The following is a 16,394-nucleotide window of genomic DNA, read 5'->3' as shown; positions in this document are numbered from 1 at the left end:
GCACCCGAGCTACAAATCTTCGTACAAACTTTGTACTGAAATATCATTAAAATGCAGCTTAGAGTCATAGGGTCACAGATGTACAGCACAGAAACAGACCCTTCGGTCCAACTCGTCCATGCCAACCAGATATCCCAAAGCAATCTAGTCCCACCTGCCAGCACCTGGCCCATATCCTCTGAACCCTTCTTATTCATATACCCATCCAGATACATCTTAAATGTTGCAATTGTACCAGCCTCCACCACATCGTCTGGCAGCTCGTTCCATACACGTACCACCTCTGCATGAAAAAATTGCCCCTCAGGTCTTTATCTTTCCCCTCTCACTCTCAACCAATGCCCTCTAGTTCTGGACTCCTCCACCCCAGGGAAGAGACTTAGTCTCTTTTTGCACCATTTACCTAAAGGACTCTGAGAAGACAGTCTCACAATGCAAAGGGAAGACCACATTACACAACTGCATCTCTCAAAAAGGTAGATGTGGGTGGAATAACTGCATGACTGTCATGTTGCAGTCTGTTACCAAAAGCAATGCAGGCCAAGAGCTACAGAGACCATTCCTAAACTAGAGCTTTTGAATCACCTGTGGCTCTCAGACTTGTGTCTGTTAAAGTACCATTGTTCCACACTCCAGGTTTGTCAGGTTTCAATTTGATCAAAGGAATTAGTCACACATTGTTGGTTATAACACACTGGCTGCCCAAATGCCAAACAATAGTGAAACAGTAAACAGTCACATCCCCTGTTCGACACACGCAAATCTAAGAGTATGAGGAGGTATAAAAGATTAGACTGACTTTGGCTTAGCATGCCAATTATAACTTCAAATCCTAACCTCCACCGACCCCCCCCCCCCCAAAAAAAAAGATATTTTAGTTTCAAATTTAGCTCATATGGTCAGAAAAGCAATTAAACTCACCAGGAGAGACTTGCTCCTAATTTAAATTGCAGACAGATTGTGCATTTTCACCAGGTTTGTGAGGCGAAGTGAAAATTGACCTTTAAGTCTGGTCACAAAACCAGCAGAGTTAAAAACAAATACAAATAGGAATAGTTTCACCAGGGCCACAATGGTCAGACAGCTGGCCAAGCAAGGGGCACAGATTGGGGCCAGCAGTTTAATACCAGATCCATTACCAAAACAGCTGGTGAGATTTGATATCTACAGAATTGTAACCGTATATATTTAATCAGAGCAGTTTTAGTTTCACTTATAAAATGATAATTTATTTTTACAAAACAGCTTAACCTGACAAGGTTTTTCATTACTCTTCTGTAACAGGAAAGTTTTGGAGTTATGTCCATGGGAGGTCTACGATATCACCAGATTGTCCTTCAACCTGGTTGTCACCTTTTCCAGCCAGCTCCGAGAATACAGAAAATAACAAATGCTAGAGGTCACAGGGGCTCAGACAGCATCCATGGACAGAGAGCAAGCTAACAGTTCAAGTAGAGATGACTCTTCATGAGAGCTGATGTGAAGTGTGGAGGGGACAGTATTTATGCAATAGTGGGGAGGGGGTGTGGTATGTGGTGGTGGCAGTGGGTGGGGGGGGTGGGAAGAAGGACATTGATGGTTGATAGTTCAGGTTAAGTGATCAGAATGCGGGAATGGCGTGTCAACTGCCCGACGTGAAGGAACAGACAGCCCCACTGGAGGGATGCGGGGGGGGTGTGTGTGTGTGTGTACACACACACACACACGTGTACAGAGGAACCTCGATTATCCGAACGAGATGAGTGGGCAGTATTTTGTTCAGAAACAGCCCACAGCCTAAGTATATGAGAGCCTTCTGCTTAGCAGACAGGCGACAACTCTTTAAGATTTACCACTGGAGTGGTCTGAGTTAAAGATGTAATGGTGAAAGAATGAGCTTCGTGTTGGTTGTCAGACATTATTGGTTCACAGTAGAGAAAGACCATCTGTGTCCAACTGCAGTATCTCTGATAATGAAGTAGCTAATGCTGTCAATGGTTCACAGCAATATCCATTTCCAGCAATGAACTAGAAGTGCCTCAAAACCAAGATATCAGAGTAAATATCTTTGCTATACTGTTCATTGTGTTTCCTTAGATACAGCACAGAGTGCTGGAGGTACAAATACAATTAGGATTGAAAAATGCCAGAGCAAGCTATGACTAATTTTTGATTCTGACGTAAACAAAACGAATTCAGTTGAACGTTACAAAGGCCATGCAGTAATTAAGTCTGTATTTACGTCCAGGATGATGTTCTGAATCACTTTTCTAATACCAGCTGTTCAAAAAGGATCCTCAATTTACAAGTTTGGATGAGTCAATATATTAAAAGCTTTATTATCTTGTCTCCTCACCATCCACCTCAATCTTTCAAATTCTAGCAACTAAAACACTAACTCTTAAATTTGTCTTCAAAGGAGGACATGAATAACACTAGAAATGATGGGGAACACAGGGTTTCGTGAAAGGGAGCAACTAAACCAAGTCTGTACCGTACAGAAATGCTGTTGGAGAAGTTGATGAGTTGGAAGGCTGATAATTTAATAGTTGAAGAGTATGGTGCTGGAAAAGCATAGCGGGTCTGGCAGCATCTGAGAAGCAGGGGAATCGACATTTCGATCATAAGTTCTTCTTGAAGAGCTTATGCTCAAAACATTGATTCTCCTGCACCTGGGATGCTGCCAGGCCTGCCATCACACTCTTCAACTCTGATCTCCAGCATCTGCAGTGCTCACATTCCTCCCTGGTGTTTTCTAAGAGTTGTGCTATTAAATTAAGTAAAATCACACACAGTCAGTCTGGATTAACAAGAGGGGAATCATGCTTGACAAATCTACTGGAATTCTTTGAAGGCTTGATCAGGGAGAATCGGGGGCATGGTTAATCTGGAATTTCAGAAGGCTTTCAACAAAATCTCAGATAAGAGATTAATGTGTAAAATTGAATTGCATGGGATTGGAAGTTGTAGAAAATTGTTCGGAGACAGGAAACAAAGTTAGACAGTGACTAGTGGGCTCAGTATTAGGACCCCAGCCACTCACAATAGCTATGTTACCGATTTAGAAAGGGAACTAAACGTAATATCTCAAAATCTGCAGAAGACACAAAGCTGGGTGGATGGGTGAGCTGTGAGGAGGATCGGAGATATAGCAGTGTGATTTGGACAGGCTGAGGGAGTGGGTAGGTGCATGATAGGTGCAGTATAATGTAGATAGATATGAGGTTACTCTCTTTGGCACAAAACGGCAAGGCAGATTATTATTTGAAAGGCAATAATTTGAGAAAGAGGAATGTTCAACAAGACCTGGGTGTACTTGTGCAGCAAATCACTGACAGTAAGCGTGCAGGTGCAGCAGGCAGTAAAGGAGGCAAACTGTATGATGGCCTTCATTGTGAGAGGACGCGAGTACAGGAACAAGGATGTCTTGGTGCAATCATACAGAGTTTTGATGACACCAGACCTGGAGTTTTCTGCGCAGTTTTGATCTCCACTCTTACTATAGAGGGAGCGCAGCCAAGGTTAATTAAATTAATTGCAGGGATGGTAGGACTGATGTGGTGCTGGTGGTGGTGGCGGGAAGAGATTTGAGAAACCTATAAAATACGACTAAATCCAGACAGGTTAGATATAAGAAGGATGCGCCTGATGGGCATGGAGTCCAGAAAAGAATAAACGGGTGAACCTTTTAGAACTGAGTTGAGGACAACTTCACCCAGAGAGTGGCAAATCTCTGGAATTCACTGCCAAAGAAAGTGGGTGAGGCCAAAACATTATGTATTTTCAAGGAGGTGATAGATATAGCTCTTCTGCCTAAAGGGATCAAGGCATATGGGGGAAGGTGCACGGGATTAGGGTATTGAGCTCGATGATCAGCCATGCTCATATTGAATGGCAGAGCAAGCTTGAGGGGTCGAATGGCCTACCCCTATCTTCTACGTTAATTTCACAACCAAAGTCATGATATTTCTAGAAAATCCACTTCTAAAAAAAAAATCTCTGACCCAAGCACAAATTTGCACCAGCAGAGAGTTTCCCTGCTCTTAAACATCCCTGCTGGAAGTTTCAAGGGTGCAGTCAGGTGTGTGCTGTGGGAGCTGCAGGACAGAAACAACACCAGCATTTGAATCATAACATCCAAATGGAACGTTTAACAAGGATGCGTTACAGAGCAAGTCAAAAGAAGAACACAGCAAACGCAGATTCCCTCAAATCACCGCAACTTCAAAAAGGTCCATTCAGGTTTAACAGGGAGCACTTTCATTTAGAATAGGTAATCCAGTTACTGAAGGTTAGACACAAAAATGCAAGTTTTCGATTGAATGAAAAGTTAAGACAATGAGCTAGGTTTGTCTTTCTATTGGATACATCAGATCATAAATATGTTGTTTCCCAATGGCCAATACATGCATGTTGTTCAGATTTTAAACAAACCTGTCCACGGTTTCAAACAGGATTTGAGAATGACATTAAAATTTATTTAGATTTTATCTTTCTGCAATAAAACAGATAGAAATAGATCTTACATTCCAATCTGTGCTTCTAATGAAGGAATGCTACTGAAGAAAGAGACCTTTGAGTGCAGGCTCATAGCTCCTTGAAAGTACGGTTGCAGTAGATAGGATAGTGAAGGTGGCACTTGGTATGCTTTCCTCTATTGGTCAGAGTATTGGGTACAGGAGTCGGAAGGTCGTGGTGCAGCTGTACAGGGGATTGGGTAGGCCACTGTTGGAATATTGCGTGCAATTCTGGTCTCCTTCCTTTCAGAAGCATGTTGTGAAACTTGAAAGGATTCAGAAAAGATTTACAAGGATGTTGCCAGGGTTGGAGGATTTGACCTACAGGGAGAGGCTGAACAGGCTGGGGCTGTTTTCCCTGGGGTGGAGGCTGAGGGGTGACCTTATAGAGGTTTATAAAGTCATGAGATGCATGGATAGGATAAATAGATAAAGTCTCTTCCCTGGGGTGGGGGAGTCCAGAACTAGAGGACATAGATTACTTACAGTGTGGAAACAGGCCCTTTGGCCCAACAAGTTCACACCAACCCTCTGAAGAGCAATCCACCCAGACCCATTCCCCGACATTTACCCCTTCACCTAACGCTATGGGCAATTTAGCATGGCCAATTCCCCTAGGTTTAAGGTGAAAGGGGAAAGAAATAAAAGCGACCTAAGGGGCAACTTTTTCCACAGAGGGGTGGTACGTTTATGGAATGAGCTGCCAGAGGAAGTGGTGGAGGCTGGTACAATTGCAACATTTTAAAGGCATCTGGATAGGTAGATGTATGGGAATGGTTTGGAGGGATATGGGCTGGGTGCTGGCAGGTGGGACCAGATTGGGTTGGGATATCTGGTCAACATGGACGAGTTGGACCAAAAGGTCTATGTCTGTGCTGTACATTTCTATGACTAGTGTTATTATAAGTCCCATGTCGTACAGTACATGTTTTGTGGCACCGAATGCCACTGAGCTAAGGTGCAATTGCACCATCTAGTGTAAGTCCCAAACCCTTCACCAGCAGTTTGACTGCAGCAGAATCCATAAACCCACTTTTTCAATGCTGACACCAAACAGACAAAGTTACGATGCATTCTACTACCCTTCTTCCCAATTAGGATGTGCATGTCGGAGGTATACAAATACTTGTGCAAATCACAAAATACCGCAAAACACAAGTTAACAAATGGTAAACCACTCATTTTCATCAGAACTAAGGTGAATTCTGCATGAAAGTTTCACAAAAATGGCCAGGGCAGCATTTAACATTCATCAAGAATCACTTCATACAAGAGAAAGTAAAAATAAAACAAATTTATACATGATCATGCACATAGGACTCTGCTACTGAAACCAGCTACAAGAGTATGCCCTTCAAACATGCTCCATCATTCAATATGATCACAGCCTCTGTCTATCCTCATGCCATATTGTCACTTTATCCCATACCTCTCAATGGTCTTTAAAATCTAAATAAAATGTATCCCTCTCTCACAGCCACACAGTACGGGAACAGACTCTTTGGTCCAACCAGTCCATGCTAACCTCAATCCCAAACTAAATTTACTCCCACCTGCCTGCCCCGGTCCATATCCCTCCAAACTTTTCCTGTTCATGTACTTATAGAAATATTTTTTAAATGTTGAAATTACGTCCACATCCACCACTTCCTGAGGAAGTTCACTCCTCTGTGTAAAAAGATTCCCCCAATGTCTTTTTAAAATTTCTTTCCTCTCACCTTAAAAATGTGCCCCCTAGTCTTGAAATCTCCCATCCTAGAGAAAAGACAACCACCATTAACTCTATCTATAATCCCTCATTATTTTATAAACTTCTATAAGGTCACCTCTCAACCTTCTATGCTCCAGTGAAAAAAGCCCCAGCCTTTCTTTATAACTCAAACCTTCCATACCAGGCAACATCCTGGCAAATCTCTTCTGAACCCTCTCCAGCTAGATAATATCCTTCCTATAACTGGGCAACCAGAATTGGACACATCTGGAGTATATTCATTTCCTAATTCTTTGGGCAACAGCTCCAAGTCCTACTAATTTATTGACATCTACCTTGTTAATTCTCATCTTGCAAATTTTGATCCAATCAACTTTTAACTCTTGATTTGGTAGACTATACAACTCATGATCTCAATGGAGGACAGAATAGAGTTGGTTTGAGGGGCTGAATGACTGGTATGGCCAGCAAATGCATGAAGCAGCTGGTTAGAAAGATGTTGAATTCATAGATTCTTGGTGGGACAGCACTAGAGTGTCATTTTTCTCTCAGTTACTAAACCATCTGACAGTACGACAAGTATCTCAAGCACTCTGGCGCGTGATACCACTGGGACCCTCTGGCTGCCCATAAGCTCCAACCACTGGGAACAAACATTTAATATTTTGCATTCACAGGACTTAAGCAACATTGTTTTTTTTTCATAAAGCAAGCAAAGGGGCAACTAAAGAGAAACAGGTTCATATTGTTCTTCTCACATTCAATCCAAATAATTATCTTGTTTTACACAAACTGATTACTGAGCTGACTGATTGGATTCAAAAATATTCAAACCTAAGCCTATCATCCTCAAATACGCTAGTTTAACACAACAGTAGTAAAGCTTTACAATTGGCCTCAGATTTCCCCGGTACAGCCCAAAAAGAAACCATTTGCCCTATCGGACCTGTACTGGTGCTTTGAAAGGGTAAACTATTTAATCCAACACCCTCTCTGCCAAGTCTCAATTTTTATACAATGATCCTCAAGGGGGAACACAGTTTGTGGCGAGGGTTGGGTCAGACGTAGGTGCAAAGCTTCTGTAGATGAATTAGACAGCACCAGTCACCGAGGAGGTTTGTGAATTAAGAAATGTCGCTTGTGGTAAGACACAAGGATGGGATTTGCAGGCTCTGTTCAAACAAGATTTTAATGAGGTCAGGGAAAGAGTGGCAAAGAATAAGATCAATAAAAGATAAGGTGGGGGGGACAAAATTATATGTCTTGACGGCTAAGAAATACAATGCCAAAATGGCAACCAAATGTGGGATACCTGCTAGATTCTCATTACGGATCTAAATAGGCACAGTAGCTCAGTGGTTAGCACTGTTGCCTCATAGTGCCAGGGACCCAGGTTTGATTCTACCCTCGGGCGCTTGGAGTTTGCACATTCTCCCAGTGTCTGCGTGAGTTTCCTCCCACAGTTGAAATATATTCAGGTTAGGGTGCACTGGCCATGCTAAATTGCCCATCGTGTCCAGGAGTGTGCAGGTCTAGGTGGATTATACATGGAAAATGCAGGGTTACGGGGAGAGGGTAAGGGTGTGGGTCTGTCTGGGAAGTTCTTCAGAAATTCAGTATGGACTCAATGGATCGAATGATTGCTTCCACACTGTAGGGATTGTATTTTATTCTTAAATAAAACGAAGAGTTAAAAAATTCTGCAAGAGTGTTGGCTGAAGAATAATGCTGCTACACACAAAGGGGTGTGGAATACTCACTGCATCAAATTGGGCGAGGAACTCCTGTGACTTGTTTGAAATGTTCTCAGTATCGACTTTCACTTCCACCATGGGGTTCAGGTTCTGTGCACGCTCCAGAGATGCCTCTGCTCGATTTTTCCCCAAAGAGCTGGTAGGAATGAGGAACTGAGATCTCGAATCCTCTGGTGTTGCCTAACATTGCATCCAGGAGTAGTAGAGAAAGAGAGAAATTTAAAAAAGATCACAGCTAAAATTGCAGAAATTCATTAAAACTTGTTCAAATCCTATGAAACAATGTTTTTCAAAATAAAAACAGAAAATGCTGGAAATAGTGAGCTTAGGGTTCTTTTCTGTACTGTTACAGTTTTCTGTATTCCATAGTATTCTGCTTTCTACATTTTTACACTTGATTTTGTGTTTGAATGTTTGGGATACTATGAGTACAGTACTGTTTCAGAGTCCAAACAAAACTATTGGGAAACTTGTACTTAATGTAGGGAAGAGGATACAAGATTGGATACTTAAAATCTAAAATGAAAACAGAAAAATACCAGAAATACTCAGCAGGTCTGACAGCATCTGTGGAGAGAGAGAGCAGTGTTAGTGATCATCCATGAGATGAAGACCATCAATATGAAACATCAACTGTTTCGCTTTCTACAAGATGCTGCCAGCCCAACTTTCTGACGATTTTGTTTTTATCTAGGAGCAGGCGTAGATTGCTCAACTCAAGCCTGTTCTGCCATTCAACATGATCAAGGTTATACTAACCTTGTATGGGTGGCACGGGGCAGCAGTTAGCACTGCTGCCTCACAACACCAGGGAACACAAGTTCAATTCCACCCTTGGGTTTGCACATTCTTTCCGTGTCTGCATGGGTTTCCTCCCACAATCCAAAGATGTGCAGATCAGGTGAATTGGCCATGCTAAATTGCCCATAATGTTAGGTGCATTAGGAATCACCAGTAATGCTTTGCCTGAGGCCCACTGAAGATGTTACCTTGTAGGGCGACAAAACATCTGGAAATGAACCTTCCAGCTCAGCGAACAAACCTACATCAAAAACCTCAAGCTGAGCTACAAATCTTCTCAAAACCTGCTAAAATCTAATCTAATCAATAAATCTGGCTTTGCCCATTATTCCTTAACTTTAACTTTGGTCAACATTAAAAAAAAGGATTAAAATTAACAATTGACTGAGCATCAACTGCCCTTTGATCTGCAGCAAAATACCCTCTTCTTACTCTCAATTATAAAGGCTGTCAGCCCATTAACATTTTTGTACACAGCACAGATGTCACATTCTGACTGTTGAAATTTAATATAATGGGTCACAAATGCAAGCTTCACTATATTAAAAGAGGCTGCATAAATGCCATTTGCTGTTGTTACTATGACAGTACTATCCAAACAAACACTGGAACCAAAGCTACATGTTATAATACATATTAAATCGAATGGTTGCAAGAGACTTGCACATTTATGGTAGATTTCCACAAAGGAAAAGTCCAAGACAGCCAGAATTATTAAATTAATTGTTGAATACTTCTCAGAATTAATTTGAGAATTTTGGAAAATCAACAGGTACAGTCAAAAACTAAAAATGCTTTGAGATCAGCATCCACTATACAGAAAATCTAAAACCAAAAGCACCACCATTACTGTGCTTCAGAAGGTCACTGGAATACCTGCTGATGGTCCAGTAGAGTCAGTGCCTTGACACCAGCCAGAATAAGGTTTTTCGCCACTTCAGCTCCCAGTCCCTTCATTCCCACTAACAGCACTCGGGAGCCACGTAACCTGCAAACATCAGTAATTCATTCACTACTTGTAGTAGCAACAGCAGTCAAACAAAAGCATCTCACATACCAACAAACCTAAATGAAACCAATTGCTTTGACCTCAGTTCCATCAAAATGCTTAGACCATGCTGTGAAAACTGCATACAGCAAGTGTTCATTTAACGTCACCCCACTTGATATTTCTATTTAGTGTTGTGTGGTTAATTGGGGCTGGAATCTCATTTGGGTGCAGTGAGAATCACGAAAGCCATTTCCCCATCATCTCCTCTGCTCTCTAACTCTACCAAACACAGCCCTTCTGTGCACCTGCCCTGCAACTTAAGCTCTCCCAACCCTTGCCAGGGGGTTGGATGTGAGCAGCGCTGGTAAGAGACAGAAGCAGATTCAGAATGGTACTGGGGAAAAAAAGGGGGTCATGGCAAAGTCTGTACAAGCAGAAAGTTAGATTTTTGTTTTACACTTTAAAGGTTATTTTGTTAATTTTCTAAATTACAATGTAGTGTTTCAATTTACAAGGTTTTTAGATTAGATTACTTACAGTGTGGAAACAGGCCCTTCGGCCCAACAAGTCCACACCGCCCCGCCGAAGCGCAACCCACCCATACCCCTACATGTACCCCTTACCTAACACTACGGGCAATTTAGCATGGCCAATTCACCTGACCTGCACATCTTTGGACTGTGGGAGGAAACCGGAGCACCCGGAGGAAACCCACGCAGACACGGGGAGAACGTGCAAACTCCACACAGTCGATCGCCTGAGGCGGGAATTGAACCCGGGTCTCTGGCGCTGTGAGGCAGCAGTGCTAACCACTGTGCCACCGTGCTGCCCACAAAGGTATTATACTTTAATGTTTTCTTTACAAGAAGTAGGGTCTTACACATTGTAACTCTGGTTTTAACATAGATTCCTATCAGATTTGCTATCGTACATCACCCTCTGCAGGTTATGCTCCCAGTCACAGACATTGGGTACTTTTTCATTTGAAGAATATACAAGGACAAGTAGGGTTTCAACGCTACTGAAGTGGATAAGTGGGACTGAACACTGGTGTACCCCAGCCTGGGATTGAATGTTAGCTCATAGCTTGATGTGAATGTCACAGTCAACCTCCTAGTTATTTGTGTTTTGCAGGTAAATCTTTCTCTCGCTCAGTGCTGAAAACCAGTTAAAAAAGGAAAGTAAACAACAAATTCTCACCCCAAATGCTGGAATTCAGTCATGGTTGTAAGGAATCAAAACTACTGAATCTCAGCCAATCTGCAAAACTTAGGATTGTGAAAATGACAGTTCAACTACCAATATCAATGCTATCAACAACCTCCACTCCAACAACCACAGGAATTCAGAGACTGAGCCACAGTTTTTAAAAACGTTCTCTTTGGACTCACCTCTCATTTCATGTGTATGTGCACGCATGTGTTGCTTTCCTAATTCATCTTGCATTTAGCAATTTAAAAACTTACTCTTAATTATTTCCACAAACCCAACTTACCTGGACTACTCTTAAAAGTTAATTTAGGTGTGGGACAAAGGCAGCTGCAAGGGAAGGGATCATTTTTAATTCACTTTGTTGCAACCAAGAGGGTAGGTGAAGGAGAGCTAAGATTATTCATTCCTTGCTCAGGAGCTGAATGCTAACAACTATAAATAAATTGGGGAACCTTACCAGCGTCGGGGCATAACAATGTTGAGAAGATGTTGCCAATTTCAGACCAAATGAAAACTAGGGATGATAAAAAAATTCACTCACTAACAAGACTAGCATGGAATTCAGGAAAAACATTTCTACCCAAACATGGTGACAAAGTGGAACTCGCTACTACAGGAACTGAAGGGATTAATATTGATGCTGAATAATGAATGAAAGGAATAAAAAGCTCAGTGTATAGGACATATGGGAGGAAATTTATGTGGAGCATAAGTAACATCTAGATGAAATAGATTAAAGTGGCTAAGGGGCAACCTTTTCATGCAGTGCGTGGGGCGCATTTGGAAAGAGCTGCCAGAGGTAGCGGGAGCGGGTACAATTACTACATTTAAAAAGGCATCTGGATAGTAAATGAATAGAGTCGTAGAGATGTACAGCATGGAAACAGACCCTTCAGTCCAACCCAATCTAGTCCCACTTGTCAGCACCCGGCCCATATCCCTCCAAACCCTTCCTATGCATATACCCATCTAAATGCCTCTGAAAAGTTGCAATTATACCAGCCTCTGCCACTTCCTCTGGCAGCTCATTCCATACACGTACCACCCTCTGTGTGAAAACATTGCCCCTTAGGTCTCTTTTATATATTTTCCCTCTTACTCTAAACCTATATGCTCCAGTTCTGGATTCCCCAACCCCAGGGAAAAGATTTTGTCTATTTATCCTATCCACGCCCCTCATAATTTTGTAAACCTCTACAAGATATGGGCCAAGTGCTGGCAAATGGCAATAGATTAATTTAGAATATCTGGCCGACATGAATGAGTTGGACTAAAGAGTCAGCTTCTGTGCTGTACATCTCTATGAATGAGGGGCCAATTTCCATGTTCTAAATACTGCATGAAAAGCAATGTGAAAACATTTTCCCTCGCCTTAGGGATCTGCTGGTCTCCATTACCTACTTGGTGCGTACTTTAAAAACTCACTATTGTAAGATTTTTAAAAACTCTGGATAAAATAAAATTTTTCCCTCCTAAATTTAATTTCTCAACCTTAAATAATATACAAAAAGACTGCTGTAGATCCTGAAAAATCAAGAAGATTGTTTTTAAATATTTAAGTGCAGATCAAAGGAAGAACAAATCATAGAGTTAACTTCACTGGACTAAGTATGCTCTAAAATAATTAACCTGGATGAAAGTTGCAATTTTACAGAACAACACATCATAGACTATTCAGCCCATTATGCATGTGCCAGCTCAATCAAAAACCATTTATCAAGTCCCACTCTCCCCCCAGCCTTCCATGCAAACATTCTGCTTTCAAAACATTAAATTTTGGCTGAAAGTTTTCTGCTTCCATTACCCTTTCAAGAAATACATTCTTTATCTCAACTTTTGATTAAAATAATTTCCATGTTTTTATTTTGCAGTAGACTGACCTAAATTAACAGACCCACCATTTTAAATCACACTCAAAGAAACCAGAACAAAAGATCAAGCATGGCTGCACTATTAGAGGTGACTTCTTTCACACGACAAAGTCAAGGCCTTATCCTCCTCCGCAGGCTCATGAAAAGATCCCACACCAATACTTCAAAGATGACGAGTTAGGTTTATAAACTGGAACATTTATAATGGGACAAGGTTAGTGGGCAGTCTATATGTGCACGTGCAAATGCTTCAAGATCACCAAAGAGTTGCACCTCAAAGTACATTTGAAGTGGAAGGAATCAAGAGTCATTTTGTGACCAGCAATATTCCAAAATATGTGATAAACAAAACCCCAATAAATTCTAATGGACAGATGCAGGGCAGATGCAGTTTAATGTGGATAAATGTATGGTTATCCACTTTGGTGGCAAGAACAGAAAGGCAGATTACTACCTAAATGGAGTCAAGTCAGGTAAAGGGGCAGTACAAAGAGATCTGGGTGTTCTTGTACACCAGTCAATGAAGGCAAGCATACAGGTACAGCAGGTAATGAAGAAAGCTAATAGCATGCTGGCCTTCATAAGAGGGATTGAGTATCGAAGCAAAGATATTCTTCTGCAGCTGTTTAGAGCCCTGGTGAGAGTGCACCTGGAATATTGTGTGCAGTTCTGGTCTCCAAATTTGAGGAAAGACATTCTGGCTATTGAGGGAGTGCAGGGTAGGTTCACAAGGTCAATTCCTGGAATGGCAGGACTATCTTATGTTGAAAGATTGGAGTGACTGGGCTTGTGTACCCTTGAGTTTAGAAGACTGAGAGGGGATCTGATTGAGACATATAAGATTATTAAAGGATTGGACACTCTGGAGGCAGGAAACATGTTTCCGCTGATGGGCGAGTCCCGAACCAGAGGACACAGCTTAAAAATAAGGGGTAGGCCATTTAGGACAGAGGTGAGGAGAAACTTCTTCACCCAGAGAGTGATGGGTGTGTGGAATGCTCTGCCCCAGAAGGCAGTCTCTGGACTCGTTTAAGAAAGAGTTGCATAAGCTCTCAAGGATAGTGGAATCAAGGGTTATGGAGATAAGGCAGGAACAGGATACTGATTGAGGATGATCAGCCATGATCATAATGAATGGTGGTGCAGGCTTGAAGGGCAGAGTGGCCTACTCCTGCACCTATTATCTAATGTCCTTAAAACGAAACTTTCTTGATCATAAAGCAGAAAAGACAACTATCAATGCATATATCAGCAACTTGAGAGGCCCCTGCAATGGCCTCTAATTTCAAAATACAAATGTTCAGACAAGGTTCCTTTGCCTGTCCCTTAATTCCCTATAAACCATCAAAGTATCCTGCAATGGTCAACAAATAAAATAAGAAAAAAAAGGGTCCCAGTGCCTGTCCCTTAATTTCCAATATAAAGTCTGACAACAGAGATTGCTGGAAAAACTCAGCAGGTCAGGGAGCATTTGAGAAGAGAAAGCAGATTTAACCATAGAATCCCTACAGTGCAGCCATTTGACCCAACAAGCCCACACTGACCCTGCATACAGCATTCCACCCAGACCCATTAATCCTATCCCATCGCTGTAACCCTGCATTTCCCATGGTAATGCACCTAACCTACACGTCCCTGGACAGAATGGACAACTTAGCGTGGCCAATCTACCTAACTCGCACATCCCGGAGGAAACCACAGACACGGGGAGAATGTGCAAACTCCACACAGACAGTCACCCAAGTGTGGGATCGAACCCAGGTCCCTGGCACTTTGAAGCAGCAGTGCTAACCACTGACCCACCAATGGTTCAAGTCCAGTGACCCTTCTGAAAAGTTTGGCTGTGTTTCTGATATCCAGCATCCATAAGTTTTTTAAAAATAAAGTCAGGCACACTTCCCCCAAGGTCCCTGCCCCTTTAATGTCCAATATAAAGTCAGACACACTTCCCCCAAGGTCCCTGCCCCTTTAATGTCCAATATAAAGTCAGGCACACTTCCCCCAAGGTCCCTGCCCCTTTAATGTCCAATATAAAGTGAGGCACACTTCCCCCAAGGTCCCTGCCCCTTTAATGTCCAATATAAAGTCAGGCACACTTCCCCTTTAATTTCCAATATAAATTTGGCAAATCCCAAGGTGCCTGCCCCTTTAATTGCCCTGTCTGTTGATAGCCGTTACCCGGGGACACTGATCCTCTGCCCGGCCTCCGTGCGGAGTGGAGGGTGGGGATGGCCTCAGCGGTTACCGTTTCTGGGCGTCGAGGCCCCAGAGGCGGATCTGGCGGTCATACTGAGCGGCCTCCTCCTCACTGATCACCGCTTCTTCCTTCTCCACCATGGCGCTCACTCCGGCTTTGAACGCGCGCACTCCACCGAACACGTCGCCGGAACCCGTGCACCTTGCGAGCTGACGTTTGGGAACATGCGCTCCCTGCGCGGTGACGTCATCACAACGCGCGCACCCTGCGCGGTGAGGACAAAGCATCGAGATCACGTGCCTCTCCTTGGCAGGGAGGGCTCCCTGATTACTGTCACACAGGCCACTCAGCCCATCTGAGTGGGCACACTCTCATGGATGTTCACTGACCTGCTGCAATCTCCAGCATTGTTTGCTTTCAGTTCACATTCCAGCATCTGCAAAATTGCTCTAAGAACCCATTTGATTCACCAAAATGTTTTAGAGGGAAGGAAATTCTTACCTGGTCTGACTTACATGTGACTCCAGATCCACAGCAATGTGATTGGCTCTTAACTGCCTCCTGGGTCATTAGGGATGAGCAATAAGTTTGAAGTAGCTAGCAATGCCCACATCTCATTGATTAATTTTAAAATTCTTATAAACTTCTCCTGCGCTACCTCCAATAAGTTTGCTTTGTTCCTAAAATGTGGTGCCTAGAACGGTGCACAGTATTCCAACTGAGGTCTATTTAAGTATCTTAAATAAAAGCAAATTACTGCAGATGTTGCAGAGCTGAGATAAAAACAAAGTGCTAGAAAATCTCAGGAGATCTGGTAACATCTGTGACAAGAGAAACAGAGTTAACGCTTCAAGTCCACTAACCCTTCTTTTTGGTTAAAAATCACACAACACCAGGTTATAGTCCAAAAGGTTATTTGGAAGCACTGGCTTTCAGAGCGCTGCTCCTTCATCAGGTGGTTGTGGAGTATGAGATCATAAGACACAGTTTATAGCAAAATATTACAGTGTGATGCAACTGAAATTATATATTAAAAATGATCTGGATTATTTGTTAAGTCTCTCATCTTTTAGAATGACGATTTTGGTTTCAGTTCTTTCATATGTAAATTTCAATATGTACCGCCTTCCGAAGATACACAAAACCAACACACCAGGGTTCTCACCTGTGTGAGAACCTCTCTGGCTATGTCAAGGGGATCTTGAAACCCACTGTACAAGGGACCCCCAGCTTCTGTCGTGACGCTACAGATTTCTTACAGAAACTCAGCACCCACAGACCAGTTGAACCGGGAACATTCCTTGTCACAATGGACGTTTCAGTACTTTACGCCAGCATCCCCCATGACGATGGTATTGTGG

At 42.5% G+C, this 16,394-nt stretch overlaps 1 protein-coding gene across 3 annotated transcripts in view; it reads right to left on the bottom strand.

The window, feature by feature from the left end:
* The window catches only part of sae1 (SUMO1 activating enzyme subunit 1), a 180,090-nt gene extending 164,848 nt beyond the window's left edge, over positions 1-15,242 (bottom strand). For 2 of the 3 annotated variants that reach the window (XM_043680748.1, XM_043680747.1), the window contains exons 1-3: positions 15,082-15,241; positions 9,639-9,750; positions 7,968-8,141 (exon numbers count right to left, since the gene is read on the bottom strand). In XM_043680748.1, the coding sequence (XP_043536683.1) occupies positions 7,968-8,141; positions 9,639-9,750; positions 15,082-15,173 (378 nt within the window). In that variant the 5' untranslated portion in view covers positions 15,174-15,241. Of the gene's footprint in view, positions 1-7,967; positions 8,142-9,638; positions 9,751-15,081 lie in introns of all 3 variants that reach the window. The other variant, XM_043680745.1, reaches the window with a different exon arrangement.
* Positions 15,243-16,394: the final 1,152 nt, after the last annotated feature.

Source organism: Chiloscyllium plagiosum, chromosome 41 (assembly GCF_004010195.1).
Source record: "Chiloscyllium plagiosum isolate BGI_BamShark_2017 chromosome 41, ASM401019v2, whole genome shotgun sequence".
Taxonomy (NCBI): domain Eukaryota; kingdom Metazoa; phylum Chordata; class Chondrichthyes; order Orectolobiformes; family Hemiscylliidae; genus Chiloscyllium; species Chiloscyllium plagiosum.
This window is presented reverse-complemented; position numbering and strand designations above follow the sequence as displayed.